General features: G+C 36.6%; 1 protein-coding gene across 1 annotated transcript; it reads left to right on the top strand.

Annotated features, from left to right (window-relative positions):
* The first annotated feature begins 6790 nt into the window (after nucleotides 1-6790).
* On the top strand, nucleotides 6791-16321 carry LOC115422985 (galactose-specific lectin nattectin-like). Its single transcript, XM_030139651.1, has 7 exons — nucleotides 6791-6801; nucleotides 7927-7989; nucleotides 9331-9343; nucleotides 11891-11973; nucleotides 13424-13558; nucleotides 15336-15444; nucleotides 16136-16321. Exons 2-7 carry the CDS (start codon nucleotides 7927-7929, stop codon nucleotides 16201-16203), a joined length of 471 nt encoding a protein of 156 aa, XP_029995511.1. The 5' UTR covers nucleotides 6791-6801; the 3' UTR covers nucleotides 16204-16321.
* Nucleotides 16322-17052: the final 731 nt, after the last annotated feature.

Raw genomic sequence — 17052 nt, 5'->3', positions numbered from 1 at the left:
ATTTCCCCCTCTCCGGGGGGGCTGATCTGCCTTGGTAGAGGTCTGCGCTCTCTGAGTACTTTTCTAGTTTGTTCCATGATGTACAAATGTGCTTAGTTGTCTGTTGTAAAGTATCTTTCCAAATGAAAAACTAAAATTCTAATTGTAAAAATAAAATTAAAAAATGAGCAGATCATCCATGATCCTTAGGAAAAACTGAGATGTCAGTTTCTGTCCATATTACCCAGACCTACACTTCATATATGTTTTGGGTTTTTTTTTTTTATCGTCTAATCGTTGAAAAAACTAAACATTAAATCAGTTCAAACTTCATTTAGACCTCACTGGTATTTTAAAGTGTTACTAGTTATAAAATGAAACAATAGCTTTTAGTTGAATTACTCTGTCATTCTATCAGGGAGATTTTTAAAGGAGCAAATAACAAAAACAACATTTATGACAGATGTTCACATCATGTGTAGTAATATCTTGAATTAATCGTCACTTACAGCTTCGGCAATGAACAGGCCACAGGTCAAACAGACGAGGAGAATCAAACGGAGAGTCGATGCCATCTGAGGAAAAATATTCATCAGATTTAACTGAACTGATCAGGCTAATAAGAAACAGTTAAATGAATTATAGGACTGAAAAAATGTATTAGGTTGAATATTTGTGGATAAAAATCTAAATTCTGTGATCTTTAAAAAGGCAGTAGAACAGTCCAAATCAGAAACATTAAAATTATACAAAAAAACTTGTATGCCTTGATGTTTTATCTTGTATTTTATATTACCCCTGTCACAATGTTCGTCAAAATAAAAACAATTGTGCTTAAAAATGAAGCAGGTCTGGTCATAAATGCTTCCAGCTGAGCAGCACTAGTAAATGTGTGCAGTTTTACCTCTGCTGTGGCGTCGGCTGAGGACGATCAGAACAACCAACTGCAGTTTGACTTGGAAAACGAAGAGCAGCGCTCATATTTATACCCACACACTTCCAACTTAAAGAATGATAATTATGTTGACCTATATATTAAACAGAAATATCAGGATTGTCTTCTGGTAAAGAACAAGGAAACGACTTCAGCGCTTCTCGTAAAAAGATGCTCAGTTCAGCAAACAATCTGTGGAATGAAGGAGGAGAGAGGATTTACAGAGAACAAGAACGCATGAATAGAAGTCAAATCTATGATTGACAGGTGGAATGATCAGACATCCATGAGCTCGATATTCAGGCTTCACGTTTCCATGACGACATGAAACGACACCAGGTTCATTCATCATTTATTTATTGAGTGTTGATGTGGTATGGCTGCGTTTGTGGAGCAGTGACTGCATCTATCTATCTATCTATCTATCTATCTATCTATCTATCTATCTATCTATCTATCTATCTATCTATCTATCTATCTATCTATCTATCTATCTATCTATCTATCTATCTATCTATCTATCTATCTATCTATCTATCTATCTATCTATCTATCAAAAAGAAACTAAAACAACTCAAACTTGATCTGGAAAATGGTCAGACAATGGCCATAAGGTTCCATCTTTAATGCACATTTGTATGTTTGATGTTTACATGGTAATATTTGAAAGTTTCTGCAACAGAAAGTAGATCGTGCTGTTATTTTATTTGTTTTTTTGTTTTTGTTTTTGTTTTTGTTTTTTCAAAATACAACTTGGTTAAATTCTTTCAGTGTGTGTATTAGTACTTTTTGAACATTTTGAGCACAATTTCAACAATACAGCGATAATAATGATAACCGTGATAATTTTGGTCACAATAACCGTCATATGAAATTTTCATATGGTTACGTTCCTAATCCATACTATTTTGGAAAAAAAACAAAAAAGAAAAACAAATAAAATAACAACACAATCTACTTTCTGTTGGCAGAAACTTTCAAATATTACCATGTAAACATCAAACATACAAATGTGCATTAAAGATGGAACCTTATGGACATTGTCTGACCATTTTCCAGATCAAGTTTGAGTTTGAGTTTCTTTTTTAGAGACAGACAGACAGACCGACAGACAGACCGACAGACCGACAGACAGACAGACAGACCGACAGACAGACCGACAGACCGACAGACAGACAGACAGACCGACAGACAGACAGACAGACAGACCGACAGACAGACAGACAGACAGACCGACAGACAGACAGACAGACAGACAGACAGACAGACAGACAGAGACCGACAGACAGACAGACTGACAGACCGACAGACAGACCGACAGACAGACAGACCGACAGACAGACAGACAGACCGACAGACAGACAGACAGACAGACAGAGACCGACAGACAGACCGACAGACAGACAGACAGACAGACCGACAGACAGACCGACAGACAGACAGACAGACAGACAGACAGACCGACAGACAGACAGACAGACAGACAGACCGACAGACAGACAGACAGACAGAGACCGACAGACAGACAGACAGACAGACAGACAGACAGACCGACAGACAGACCGACAGACAGACAGACAGACAGACAGACAGACAGACCGACAGACAGAGACCGACAGACAGACCGACAGACAGACAGACAGACAGACCGACAGACAGACCGACAGACCGACAGACAGACAGACAGACCGACAGACAGACAGACAGACAGACAGACCGACAGACAGACAGACCGACAGACAGACAGACAGACAGACAGAGACCGACAGACAGACAGACAGACAGACAGACAGACAGACAGACCGACAGACAGACAGACCGACAGACAGACAGACAGACCGACAGACAGACCGACAGACAGACAGACAGACAGACAGACAGACAGACTGACAGACAGACAGACAGACAGACAGACAGACAGACAGACAGATAGATCAAAGTGCAGTAGTCAAACATTGTTATCATGATCATTATAATTTAAACGGTAATACTAACCGTTGGGAATTTTACTGTGGTTTATCATTATACCAGTAATCGTTACATCCCTAGTGTGGATCCAAGTTAATATCCTAAGAACGACCGGGCCCTAATAAATACCAGCTGAACTCATTAAGTGCATTCTGTGCAGTATGTGGCTACAGCTTGTTCATCTGTGTGACAGCAGCAGGAACAAAGGCTTTGTGAAACAGTTGTGAAAGTTTCGATGCCTTAACGACCAACAAGAATTCTTTTGTTTGCAGACGCCTCAGGGCCCTGGCGTCCTGGAACCAGCAGAAAAGAATCTGTAGCCCCTTTTCCACAGCACCTCTGTTCTGGGAATATTCCACCTTTATTCCATGTAAATTAAATGGTGGATCATTTGGTTCCACCTCTGTAACTCCTCTGGAGGTTCTAACAGAGCCCTGATAAAGGTGGACTCAGGATTCAGGGACACTATGTAAAAGGAACACCTCTGGTTCTGCAACCAAGGTGTGATGACGTATTGCAGTGGTTTCCAACCTTTTTTTGGCTCGTGACCCCATTTTAACATCACAAATTTCTGGTGACCCCAGACATTCAAAATGGAGACATATTTTTGCTAAAATTAATTTATATTTGATCATGTAATAGTTTTCTATCCTATGTTTCAAATAAATATAAATTTTAGTTGACATTTAGTCTGTATGATGTATATTATTGTGGACAGAGGCAGTAAATCCAGGTGTAGATTACTGCACAAAGGGAGAATTGGATTTTCCTTGGTCAGGATATGTACAGTCAGTCCAGCTGTGATTTACAAGGAGGACAATTAATACTGAACAAACAAGAACTGAAACTATGAATTATGAAAGAGCTGCAGCATCTGAAGCTGACCACAGTGAACATTTGACAGATGAACAGAACCACAGTGCTGCAGTTTCAGTCTTTTATGCATCGTGATTGTCTCTCTCAACTCACCATATATTTTTTATTAGTAAGTTATTTTTTTTTGTAAATTAATTACTAGAAATTCCAGGCAACCCCACGTGGGGTCCCAACCCCAAGGTTGAAAAACGCTGACGTATTGCATGTGTGACCCCTGCACCGGGGGGATTTAAAAACGAGCGCAGGCCGTGTAGAGTAAACAAACATATCAACACGAGCAGAAAGATGTGGAACTGACGAGACGCCCAGATCCACCAGCTGTTAGCACATCCAGTGGAGGATTCTATCCATACTAACATTTGTTTACTGTTGTTGTTTTTTTTTTCACTTAAGTTTTTATTGAAATTTTATAAACACTTTCAGCAAAAACAACAAAAAGTGAACACACAAACCTTGCATGGGTTCACTACACAACATTACATTCACATTATTCAGTCTTTCCAACATTAATCAGTCCATTTATTCCACAGGTGTCAAACATGCGGCCCAGGGGCCAAATCCGGCCCGCTAAAGGGTCCAGTCCGGCCCTTGGGATGAATTTGTGAAATGCAAGAATTACACTAAGATATTAACAATCCTTTTAGTTCAGGTTCCACGTTCAGACCAATTCAATCTCCAGTGGGTCAGATCAGTAAAATACGATCATAATAACATATAAATAATGACAACTCCAAATGTTTCTGTTTGTAAATGTAAATATTTTCATGTATTTACACTAAAACAAAAAAAAGTGAATAACCTGAACAAATATGAACAACCTGAAATGCCTTAAGAGAAGTAAGTATAATTTTAATAATATTCTGGTATTCTCCATCTGGGTACTCATCCTCCAGCACCTGGAAAACAGATGGAATGTACACAGAGGACGGACAGAACGCTGCGTCTGTATCCGTCTGTGTCTGTAACGTTACTGTCAGTCAGTGTTTCTTTTATCACCGTCATTTATTTGGTTAAATCTCCACACTCTTCAAACTCCACACACATTATTCCTCCTCCTCGTACCTGCTGCACTGAACTGGGAATGTCACACGGCCGTAAGTGGTATCGATGCATTTGTATCGGATTACTTTTATGAGTACGAGTACAAGTACACACACTCAGTATCGGAGTCGATGCCTGATACTGGTATTGGATCGGTGCATCCTGATGTAAAAGTGTCTGTTTCCTTCACTTCATGCCTTGGTCGGTATCCTACGTCTGCTGTTTGTCTGTGCAAACACTTTCTTAAGACGTTATCCTGATGAAGTTTGTTTGAAAGCAGCCACTTCTACAAAAACACAAAGGGTAAGCAGATCCAAACAGGATTCCTGTGTTTGCAGTTTATCGGATTAGGTGGGATTACAGATGGTGTGTATTAGCCTTCAGTGTTTGCAGCTGCACATGTTTAAGTTCATCAGTTGTAAAGGATTCTATACGTGGAGGCATGGCTGTAAACATGGACAGTACGGTGTGGGGAACGTTACAGAGCAGAAGCTCATCTGTCACTGAGCCCCTTTACATGACCATGAAAATACAATAAGTGTTTGTAATCTGATAATTGTAATGATCAGATCTGATGCGTTTACGCGGACAGGCAGACCGGGTACGGACCTCAGAGTTGGACTCATGTGGTCCGCTTTGTAGTCACCTCATTTGCATAATTGTAAATGTGCAGGTAATTTTCATGAATAGGGCTGTGTATTGACAAGAATCTGGTGATACGATACAAATCACAATACTAGGATCATGATATGATATATAACGATATATCATGATACTGTTAAAAAGGCCATTTTTTGTTTCTCTTTTTTAAATGATTATTTCCTGGGAGAATTTAATTAGACCAGAAATCTGCACAAATACTAAACACATTTTTATTGGATCAGAACAGGATCTAATGTTATATCACAACATGTTCCTGTGTTCAAACTGAAATTCTGTTTTACAGACATTACAGTTTCAGATCCTGTTCAAATGTTCATATTCTGTTAGTTCACAACTAACATCAGAACAGGATTTGAGTTCAGTCCCAACAACGGAGCTAACATCTGCCTCTCAGACAGTAAAAAGTGCTTTTAGGATGATTCAAATAATTATTACGTAATAAAACAATAAAATATGATACAATTACAATACTAGGATCACGATATGATATATCACAATATATCATGATGTTGTGAAAAAGGCAATTTTTTTACTGGTGTTGTTTTGTTTTTTGGTTTTTTGGGTTTTTTATTATTTCCTGGAAGAATGGAATTACAGCAGAAATCTGCACAAATACTAAACACATTTTTATTGGATCAGAACAGGATCTGATGTTATATCACAAAATGTTTCTGTGTTCAAACTGAAATTCTGTTTTACAGACATTACAGTTTCAGATCCTGTTCAAATGTTCATATTCTATTAGTTCACAACTAACATCACCCCCTTCTCCCCCAACATCTCTCTCTCTCTCTCTCTCTCTCTCTCTCTCTCTCTCTCTCTCTCTCCTCCTTTACTCTCTCTCTTTAACCCTTTCTCTCCTCCTGTCACTCGTCCATCCTCAGTCTGCTTCTGCTCCAGGTTTAAACCTGTTAAAGGTACTTTTTCCGTCCTCTGGCTCCACTCACTAGTGTTTGCTCCTGGAGGATTCTGTTGGTTTCTGTAAATTGGCTTCAGTCTGGTTTGGACCAACTCTATGTGTAAAGTGTCATGAGATAACCTTTGTTATAATTTGGCGCTATATAAATCAAATTTGATTGAATGATAAAGTTATGAAGCTGTTGGTCCATTATCTAGAACCCTTCACAAACTGAAAACTTGGAGGAATCTGTCACCTAAAAGTCATGAAAGAGCCCTTTGTTTCATGAAGAATATGACATTTACTGAAGGTTTTACCAATATTTACTGATACAACAGCACAAACAGGAGGATGTCATTGGACGACAGGAAAATTAATCCTGTCGACGGTATATAAACGCAACACAGTGCTGTGAACAGAAACTTCACCTGATCGTCTGAAGGTAAGGCTGACTTTGACCTTTGACCCTTCAGGGTTCTCAAACTCATTTTCTTTCAGGTTCCACATTCAGTCTGATTTGATCTGGAGTGGGCCGGACCAGGAAAATAAGAACAACATAACCTATAAAAAAATGACAACTGCAAAGTTCTGTCTTTGTTTTAGTGCAAAAAAAACCCTTTAATTTTGAAAATACTTACTTTTATAAACTAGCCAAACAAAAAGATGTGAATAACCTGAAAAAAATGAAATTTCTTTAGAAAAAATCAGTGCAGTTTTAACAATATTCTGCCTCAACTCATTTGTCCATGTGCATTATGGATCGGATCAACAAAGACACTAAACACTGAGGAACAGGAAGAAAACTGTTCAAATTGTGCTGAATTTTCTTTAGACATTTCAGGTTGTTCATATTTGTTCCGGTTATTCACATTTTATTGTTAAAATAGGGTCAGGAGTTTTTTTTTTTTTTTTACTTTTACAATTTCAGTTCCTTTATCATTATTTATGGTTTCGGTTTTTGATTTTCTTTTATGTTTTTCCTTATTATTTATTTATTTATTTATTTATTTATTTATTTATTTATTTATTTATTTAGCCAGTGGGTTGGGTGGGTGGGAAAGGATGGGTGTTGACAGTCAGATATGTCATTCTTGATTGCGCATTGACTGTTAGGAATTGATGTAATGGCTGTTGTGTTCATTGAAAATGTTCAATAAATATAGTTGGAAAAAAAAAAAAAGGGTCAGGAGAAAAAAAAAGTTGAGAACCGCTGGTTTAACCTAAGTTGTCCATAGGTGTGAATGTGAGGGGTTGGTTGTTTGTGTGTGTGTGTGTGTGTGTGTGTGTGTGTGTGTGTGTGTGTGTGTCACCTCTGTGATGAGCTGGTGCCATGTCCAGGGTGAACCCCCCTTCACCCATATGTAACTGTGATAGGCTCCAGCAGGTTCAGATAATGAATGAATGAATAAACTGAAAATGAGGCCAGTATCAGGTAAAAATCGGAACATTTCCCTTTAAGTGTCCAGTGTCTGAGTGGTGAAGAATTATTACAACAAAGTGACTGAAATCCTAACACTGTCAGATTCATGTGAACACTGTTAAGTGTCTGTTTTTGGTCGTCACACAGATGGCGTCTGCTCTTCGCTTCGTCGCCCTCGTCTGTTTGACCGGCGGACTCTGGATGGACTCGGTACGATTCAGTTTTTTATTTGAATCCTGAGACCCCACCCTTATACTTCAGAATAATGAACAGAACAAAGCGCTGGTAAATATTTGACCAGTGTTGACATGATCGCACTGCACCAGATGGATTTATTATCTCAGATAAGTCAACCTTTTAATGCCCCCACTAAAAAACAAACAAACTATGGAAAAGTTTTTCTTCACATTTCTAAAAAATAAAGATTTCCCTTCTTGGTAAAAGTATAACTGTCCATCTATTATTAATCCAAATGACGAACCATCTGCTGTTACAATACTGGTAATATTTTAGAATAATACATGATAATATACATTAGAACCATCTGGAAAAGGTGAAAAACCACACTGATTAAGATTTTTTTCTTCAAATCTTCAATAGAATAATGTTAAATACAAGATATTGGCAACAGTGAATGTTCATATGTTTGAATTTTTCATCAAAATTGCATAATTATTTTTTTCTTTTATTAGTGGAGAAGGTATTTTTAAACAGTAAAATACTCACAATAATCAGAAACATCTTTGCATCATTATCTTTTTTACAGAAATAGCAATTCAAGCATTTGTCAAGAACATAGTTTTAGAAAATTATACTTTCAGAAACCTAGAGGGGTGTTCTTATTTAGGAAAATAACAAACAACCTAAAAACAGTGATATTTTGTTTGTTTTTTTTAATTCTAATTTTACTTTACAAAAGTATAAAAAAAAAAAAAACAAACATATTTAATACACATGTGATATAATGATTTTTAACCTCTACCCACCCACCAGCAGTCCCATGTATCCTCATGTGTACAAATGTACATACAATGAACATGAAAAGAATCTACAATTTATCACCTGAAAAAAGAAAAAAAGGAGAGAGGGGTAGGAGAAGGAGAAGGAGAAGGAGAAAGGAGAATGACATGAAAAATTTGACGTAATTTTTAGCATAATTTTATAGTTGAAAACATTTTTTGATAAGATACAATGACTGAAAATGTACACCGGAGCAGACATTAAAGGGTTAAACAGGTTTAGATTCAGCCACAGATGTGTTGGAACAAAAGTAGGTGGAGGCTTCGGAAAAATTCATGGAGCAGATTATAAAAACACTAAAATAGAAATGTGTCATGTCTGATTTGTTTTTATATTTCAACTAAATTCTGAATACATTTTTCTGGTTTCATTACATTTACCACTGAAGGGCAGTTCAGCTGTTTGGTAGCACGTTGTTAAACAGTAAAACTCTTATTACTGAACATTGTAGGGTCAGGTTATAAAAACGCTACTGTTGTAAGTCGTATTATTGGTTGTTCTTTGCTGATACTGTGTTCTGTGCATCCACAGGTTCAGGCTGACGGTAGGTGTCTGTTTATTTTAATTCATTCACTCATTTCATTTCAATAAAGTTGTAAAAGACCATCAAACAAACACAAAATTATACCCATGAAATGTAAAAAGAATGAACCCTTTACTTAGATTACACAAACTCATTTATTACACATGTAAACAGTAGGGCTGTGCATCAGCGAGAATCTGCCAATACAATACAAATCACAATAGTAGGATCACGATACAATATATCACGATATATCATGATACTGTTAAAAAGGTGATTTTTGTTTGTTTCTTTTTTTAAATAATTATTTCCTGGAAGAATTAAATTACAGGAGAAATCTGCAAAAATACTGAACCCATTTTTATTTGATCCCAACAGGATCTAATGCTATATCACCAAATGTTTCTGTGTTCAAACTGAAATTCTGTTTTACAGACATTACAGTTTCAGATCCTGTTCAAACGTTCATATTCTATTAGTTCACAACTAACATCAGAACAGTATTTTTGTGCGATCCCAGAAAAGGAACTACCATCTGCCTCTCAGACAGAAAAAAGTGCTTTTAGGAGGATTCAAATAACCATTATTTAATAAAACAGTGTTAAATAATAATGAATAAGATATAAATAATTAAGAAAAACAAAAAACAAAAATGAACCTTCACAATATCTGCATTTGACTAAATACCTAAAAGTACCAATACAGTACTTTTTAATGTCGATACAGTATCGTGAAATGAAATATCACAATATAATGCAGAATCGATATTTTCTACCACCCCTAATAAACAGTCGACCTTAGAACCAGACACTCATCCACTCCCATTATGCAATGCATGCACAGTAACAGCAGAACACACATATTCTGCTGTGTCTGCGTTTACCAAACTGAGGGTTGGGGCCAAAAATGGAGCTCAGGACAGATTTTATTGGGTCAAAGACTGGAACAGGAAAATATGCTGCATTATGTCAATATATTATCTAATTAAAACAGGTGGAGTGTGTTCTGTGGACGAGTTTACCCTCATTACAGACGTGGAATGTACAGAACTGTGCAAAAGTCTGAGGCAGCAGCGTTGTAACGGGCGTGAGTCTGTAATTCTAACAGGAAATATGTGCACGGTACTGAAAAGAAAAGAGACCTGAACAGGTTCTGCAGGTGAAGTCAGTATTTAGTGTCACCTCCATTTAAATTCAGTCTTCACGTGTCTGGATGTTTCCTGTAATAATCTTTTGTTATATTTCACATGTTGTGCAGAATGTCTCAGAGGTTTCATGTTTTGTTTTTTTTTGACACTTAATTTTTATTAATTTTAACATTTGTTATACAGAACATAAGCCAAACAAAACAAAACAAACAACGTTCAGCAACAGATACTGGTCACAATCCAAAAGCAAAAATAATAATGGCTGCAGTTATAAAGCAGAACTCAAGTTACATATTTAAATCTGAGCAGCAGTTCACACAACACTCAGGACTGAGACAAACCACACATTCATTGTCTTTAAAGAAACTAATCCATTTGTTCCACCTTCTCATGTGTAGTTCATCTGGCAGCCTCAGCATAAATGTTCTTCTCTCCATTCTGTGAATTTCATCTGACATGTTCATCCAGTCCTCCAGCACCGGTGACTCAAGTTTCATTTCATTTTTGAGTGTTTTTTTTTTTTTTTTGCTGCTGCACCAAAAATTTTTAGGAGGTATTTGTCATTTATTGTCAAATCGTCGGGAAGATCTCCTAACAAAAGTGGAAGAGTGGGTTGTTGTAATTTAAAACCCAAAATCTGTTCTATTTTTATTCCAACATCTTTCCAAAAAGTTGTAATTTTCAGAGGCTTCATGGTTTTTATCCTTTTCTCTGTCTAGATGGTTCCATAGAACTTCTATAGCACTCATATGTTTTTTTTCTGAAATGCATTTTTGTTTTTAATATTGTTCATATATTTACTGTATATTCCACTTGTACATATATTACTACAGTGACTGAGTAATTATTATGTGTAGTCATGCATTTAGAAAACAAAACAAACCTCCAGGCATTCAACTCAACAGTTGCAGATTTACTGAATCAAATGGAGGTAACAGTAAACACTGACTTCACCTGCAGAACCAGTTTAGTTCTGACTTTTCTTTTCAGTACCGTGCACATATTTCCTGCACGTTTGTTATTAGAAATAGACACACACCTGTTCCAACACTGCAAAAACAACAAAGCTAAAGGCTGCCTAAGTGGTTTGCACAGTGCAGTAGTTTTAAGACATAAGATGAAAAGGATGTAAAAGACACAAGATAAATGAAGTCGTAGACATGAGTAAAATTATATGAAAAAAGAAATGACAGTAGAAAAGTTCATTCAAATGTCAGTTTATGGCAGTCTGGGTCCAGAAGTGACAACAAATTTCTCTGAAAATGCTCCAACATCCAGAGTTTTATATGATGAAAGTAAAAATAAATAAAAAAATTAAAAAATCACCAAACATGTCACATGTTCACATCACATAAGCATTGTTTGTTTGTTTGTTTGTTTGTTTGTTTGTTTGTTTGTTTGTTTGTTGCTGTGCTTCATAGGCTGCTGTGCTCCTGGTTGGACTTCGTTCGGTAACAACTGCTACATGTTCAACAGCGTTGCAAAGGACTGGGCTGATGCTGAGGTACTGTTTGGATTTTCATCGTCTGTTCTTTAATCCTCTGGACTGGATTTGAACAGTTCTGGAATACTTTTGATTTGCCTTTATTTATTTTTCATTATAAAACTGTTTACTTTGACTTGTTTGGTAACTTGAATTTCCATCGGGATCAATAAAGTATCTATCTATCTATCTATCTATCTATCTATCTATCTATCTATCTATCTATCTATCTATCTATCTATCTATCTATCTATCTATCTATCTATCTATCTATCTATCTATCTATCTATCTATCTATCTATCTATCTATCTATCTATCTATCTATCTATCTATCGTGTGACAGTGATCCACCAAAAGGCTGGTTTTGTTCCTCCTCTGTGAAAACAAACTGAATCTTTGGGTTTATTTATAGATTATTTGACAAAATCAGGTAGTTTTTCTTTTCAGCCCAAACGAACTCTGATAATAATGGATAATAATAATGGATAATAATCTATCATTGTTTTCAGTACAATGTGTGACTTTACAGTTTGTTTTTTTCATTTGACGTGTTGTATTAACAAACTGAACCTAAAATCACATGAAAAACATGAAATCGGAGTAGGAAAAAGTTAGATTCTTTTAACTTAGAAGGAACACATACATTGAAAACTTCAAAGAAAATTACAAACTTAGCAAATTTGCTTTATACAATTATACAGATGAAAATGCACTGATTCCATGAAATTGCGTTATATATGATGCCAGTTTATTGCATTTGGTGTGCTATATGTACGCATTTTCATCCTTTTGCGTGTTTAACGCCTTTTAATGGTGTGCCAATGCGCTAGCCACTAATCGCACTAATCGCTGACCCTAAACCTAACCGTTAATTGTGCAAGCTGCTAATGACGTGCTATTTTATGCGGCGTAAATATACACACTGAAAGTTTATAACGTGTACAGACAACACGCCAATTAAAAGTGGCGTGTTATCTGTACGCAGTTCATGATGTCACGTTGAAATGCTGGCAATGCTTCAAGCGTTTTTATTATTTATTTATTATTAGCTTATTAATTATTAGGTATTGTGATCACTTTGCTTTGTGTGTTTGTCTGTTAGCATGATAACTCAAAAAGTTATGGACGGATTTTGCTGAAAATTTCAGGAAATGTTGATACTGGCACAAGGAACAAATGATTGAATTTTGGTGGTGATCGGGGGGGCACTGATCTGCTTTGGCGGACGTCTGTGTTCTCCGAGTGCTTTTCTTGCTCTTATTTATAACAATAGTCTGGTGTCACCATTTGATGCACAAACATGTTCAATTAACCATTTTTACAACTCAACCACAAGTCCTACATATATTGGTTACAAATTTTAAAAAGTTACAATAGTTAAATAAATGTAATTAAATTAGTATTTATTGGCCGTCTTAACTGTTTTAACTCCACTGGGACTCTTTCTGATATGTTTTTGTTATTCTTCAGCGTACCTGTGTTTCCCGCGGTGCCAACCTGGCGTCTATCCACAGTCCACAAGAATACGCCTTCATCCGAGACCTGGTCTACACCGTCACCGGAGTTCATAAAAGGACTTGGATCGGAGGCTCTGATGCGTCAAAGGTCGGTGTTTTATGGTTAAAAAGGATCTGCCGCGACACCGAGACAGAATGTGCACTTGAAAGATGAGATATTTAGATTTATCACTAAATGATCTTTTTTACAAGATGAGTTTATGGATCTGAACGAGTGACATTTAGTTTTAATCACAGTATGTCCATCTGAGAGTTAACAGGATTTGTAAACAGCTTATTATTTTATTGTCTTTTTGGAATAAGGGAAAACAGTACAATATTTTGTGCATTTAAATTTGGCAGTGTCGACTGCTACAGTACTGTGGCACAAAATATGGGTTTGTCTATTACCACAGACCAATCAAATGTTATCAGTTTGTACTAGAGCCAATCACAGATCAAGGTTCTAATAGTTTTGGATTTTTCATTTTAGTTTAGTTTTACTTAGTTTTGACTTTTTTTCTCTAATTCAGTTAGTTTGAATTAGTTTTTAGAGCAGGTTTACTAGCTTTTATTAGTTTTCATTATTTTCTAAATGCTTAGTTGTAGTTTTTTTTATATCTTTTATCTTCTTCGTCGTCATATTCAAATAAATCCCAGACAGGACTCTGCTGTTTTCTCCCAACTTTAATCTCCATGCTTCCAGTTAGAGTGGGGACCAGAAGACGACTGGAAACCACAAGTGACGGACCGTTAAATATCATATGGTGCCAGCAGCTAAAATTGCTTGAGCAAAATAAATCGATTTCGTAACAATCCGCCATTGACAAAAACGAAAATGAAGGGAATTTTATCCAGAATTTTTATACGTTTTAGTTTTTTAAGCACACAGTACAGTTTCAGTTTTTGTTTTTTTCTTTTAATTATAGTTTTTATTTATTTCCGTTAACGAAAATGTTTTTACAATTCTAGTTTCCATTAACGATAATAACCTTGTCACACATACTGTTCCATGAACTCATTCTCCTCTTGTTGCCACAGTACTGTGCTCATATGTGGAGTATACGTCAGTTCATTCTTTTGTGCATTTTTCTACCACAGTACTGTGGCAACTGATGGACGAAACAACCAATTAGTGATAGTATATAGTACAGAATAGGAATTATTGTTCTAAATACTCTATATGTTTTATGGTGTTCTTTGCTCTGGAGGCTGGAGAAGGTGGGCGGAGCTACATGTTAGATGCAGGAGAGTGCCATGTGACCTCAGTTCTGTATCAGTTCTGTGTCAGTTCTGTGTCAGTTCAGTGCTGTGGTCCTGTGGAATTCTGCACTATGAATGCTGTCCCAGTGGCTGATTAATGTCATTGCTGGATTTTCCTACCAAAAGGCGCAGAGCTGCCCATCACAAGGTTTGATGGGTGAGCTAATGCTAACATTAGCTTATTGACTCAGTAAAATAATAAACTTCATCAAGCACTGAGTAACAAAGTAAGTTTCCAGTTTTGTTTGCGTGACCTGTTAAACACGACTAGTGGAACTGGTTCTGAGGAAAACATCTTATTAAATTAAATAAATAAATAAAATCTGTCAATCAAAGCCTGGTCAGTCAAGGCAGACGTCAAAGCTTTAATGGAGATGAATCAGAAGGTCTAAATAAAACCAATGCGACCACAATGATGAAATTTAGTGATGGTTTTTAGAGATCAGTTCTATCTGGGCTTTTCAGAGCAGCGCCCTGTGGCCATCAGTGGTATTACACCTGTAAGGAACCTCTGTACTGGCTTCATGTTGGAGCTGAGGTCGGTCCAGTTTAGTCCCAGCCTTAAGTTCAGCTAACGGGCAGTGGACGTTATGAAGTGACCGTTTGGAGCGTCTGTGTTTCAGGAGGGCGTTTGGCTGTGGAGCGACGGGTCCAAATTTGACTTCAAGGGCTGGGCTAAAGGAGAACCAAACAACCTGGGACAAGAACACTGCATGGAGATCAACCTGGGAGGTGAGATGGACTCAGTTAAAGCTGGTAGAATAAAATACAAGAATAGATTAAAAAGACATAGAATAACTGTACGAATAACCAGTGCTGTACAGGAGAATAAATAAAACTTAAATAAAGGAATAAAATACATGAATAAATTAAAAACAACAAAAATAAGAACAATAAACCAATACCAAATAAAACAACCAAATAAAAATAATTATTCAAACATCTCACATGGTTTCAAAAGCCAAGGAGAAAAGATGAGTTTTAGTCTCAGTTTATAACAGACCTCCACTGTTTGGAAACTCCAGCTGATTTAGAACAACATTCATTACATCATAACACATGAAAAAGCCTGTGAAACTGCAGAGGAGGCTCGTTTTCAGCTGCAGTGAAGGAGGAAACAGGCTACGACCTCATATTCATTAAAGGAGTTCAACTGGTTTGTTCAATGAGATAATACGATCCTTTATTAGTTCCATATTTGGAATATTTACAGCGTTCCAGCAGCGGTAAAAAACTACAAATATTAACAACACAATCTAAGAGCAGATATTCTTATACTTCTTACCCGTACCATTCTTATTACAAATGGAATAAACAGTAAATTTAGTGAAAACAGCTGAAATAAGGAGTAACTGGAGCTGTACATGATGTCTCAGAGTCACTTCACACATAAATAATGTCTGTAAATGATCTGTTTCATCAGGAAAAGACTTTGTCAACGACGCCAAGTGCAAGGTGAAGAACTCCTTCCTTTGTGCCAAACCCGTTTAGTGATGTTTCTTCTTCACGTACGTCGCATCAGTTACGAGGACGTGGTCTTCCTCCATCGATGATGATCTGTGCTTTACCAGGACGTCGGGCCTTGAAGGCATCACGACTGTAAACTTCACTGTTGACTTTACTTCAGTTAAATAAAACTCTCCTGTTCAACACTCTCAGATGTTTGTGTGATCAGTTCATATTAAAGCCTGAAAATAACCTGGGTCACTTTATACAATGTAATAGAAATACTAAGAAATAATATGAAAAATAAAGAAGAAAAAGGAGGGTTTAAAGCAGTGATATTTGCTTCTTTTTTAAATGGTTTATACATTTTCCCTCATTTCCCTGTGGTCTCCATAAACTGTAAATGCTCTGCTTGGGTCTGAATTCTTCATTCATTCAACTCCACAGGTCCATCTTCAACCCTATTTCTGAGTAATGACACCAGAAAGGCGGTTTGGAGTGCTGGCCCTTTAAATGCACATGAGCCACTTCAGGCTCCGCCCCCTCCAGGTTGTCGGCTGTGCTGCTCTGTCCCGTTCAACCAACAACTGAACATTTGAGGTAATGGGCTCCAAGTCTGGACAGATTTTCAGTCTGGACTACAACCACTGCTGACAAACAAGTATGGAGAAATACTGGAGAAATGTTCATCATAATTTGGACTTTTTGTCTCATAATTATGACTTTATCATATTTTCAACTTTTTTCTCATAATTTTGACTTTTTATCTCATAATCATGACTTTTTCTCATAATTATGACTTTTCATCTCATAATTTGGACTTTTTATCTCATAATTTTGATTTTTTTTCTCAATTATGACTTTTTAAAATCTCATAATTATGACTTTTCATCA

Source organism: Sphaeramia orbicularis, chromosome 7, assembly GCF_902148855.1.
Source record: "Sphaeramia orbicularis chromosome 7, fSphaOr1.1, whole genome shotgun sequence".
Taxonomy (NCBI): Eukaryota; Metazoa; Chordata; class Actinopteri; order Kurtiformes; family Apogonidae; genus Sphaeramia; species Sphaeramia orbicularis.
The sequence above is the reverse complement of the archived record's forward strand: the minus strand, read 5'-3'. Positions and strand labels throughout refer to the sequence as shown.

Bases quoted from the DNA above. Each gene is read 5' to 3' on its own strand.
- LOC115422985 (XM_030139651.1), top strand. From the start codon at position 7,927: ATGGCGTCTGCTCTTCGCTTCGTCGCCCTCGTCTGTTTGACCGGCGGA. The intron at 11,974-13,423 runs GTACTGTTTGGA...GTTATTCTTCAG, and splicing joins AGGACTGGGCTGATGCTGAG to CGTACCTGTGTTTCCCGCGG. The intron at 13,559-15,335 runs GTCGGTGTTTTA...TCTGTGTTTCAG, and splicing joins GAGGCTCTGATGCGTCAAAG to GAGGGCGTTTGGCTGTGGAG.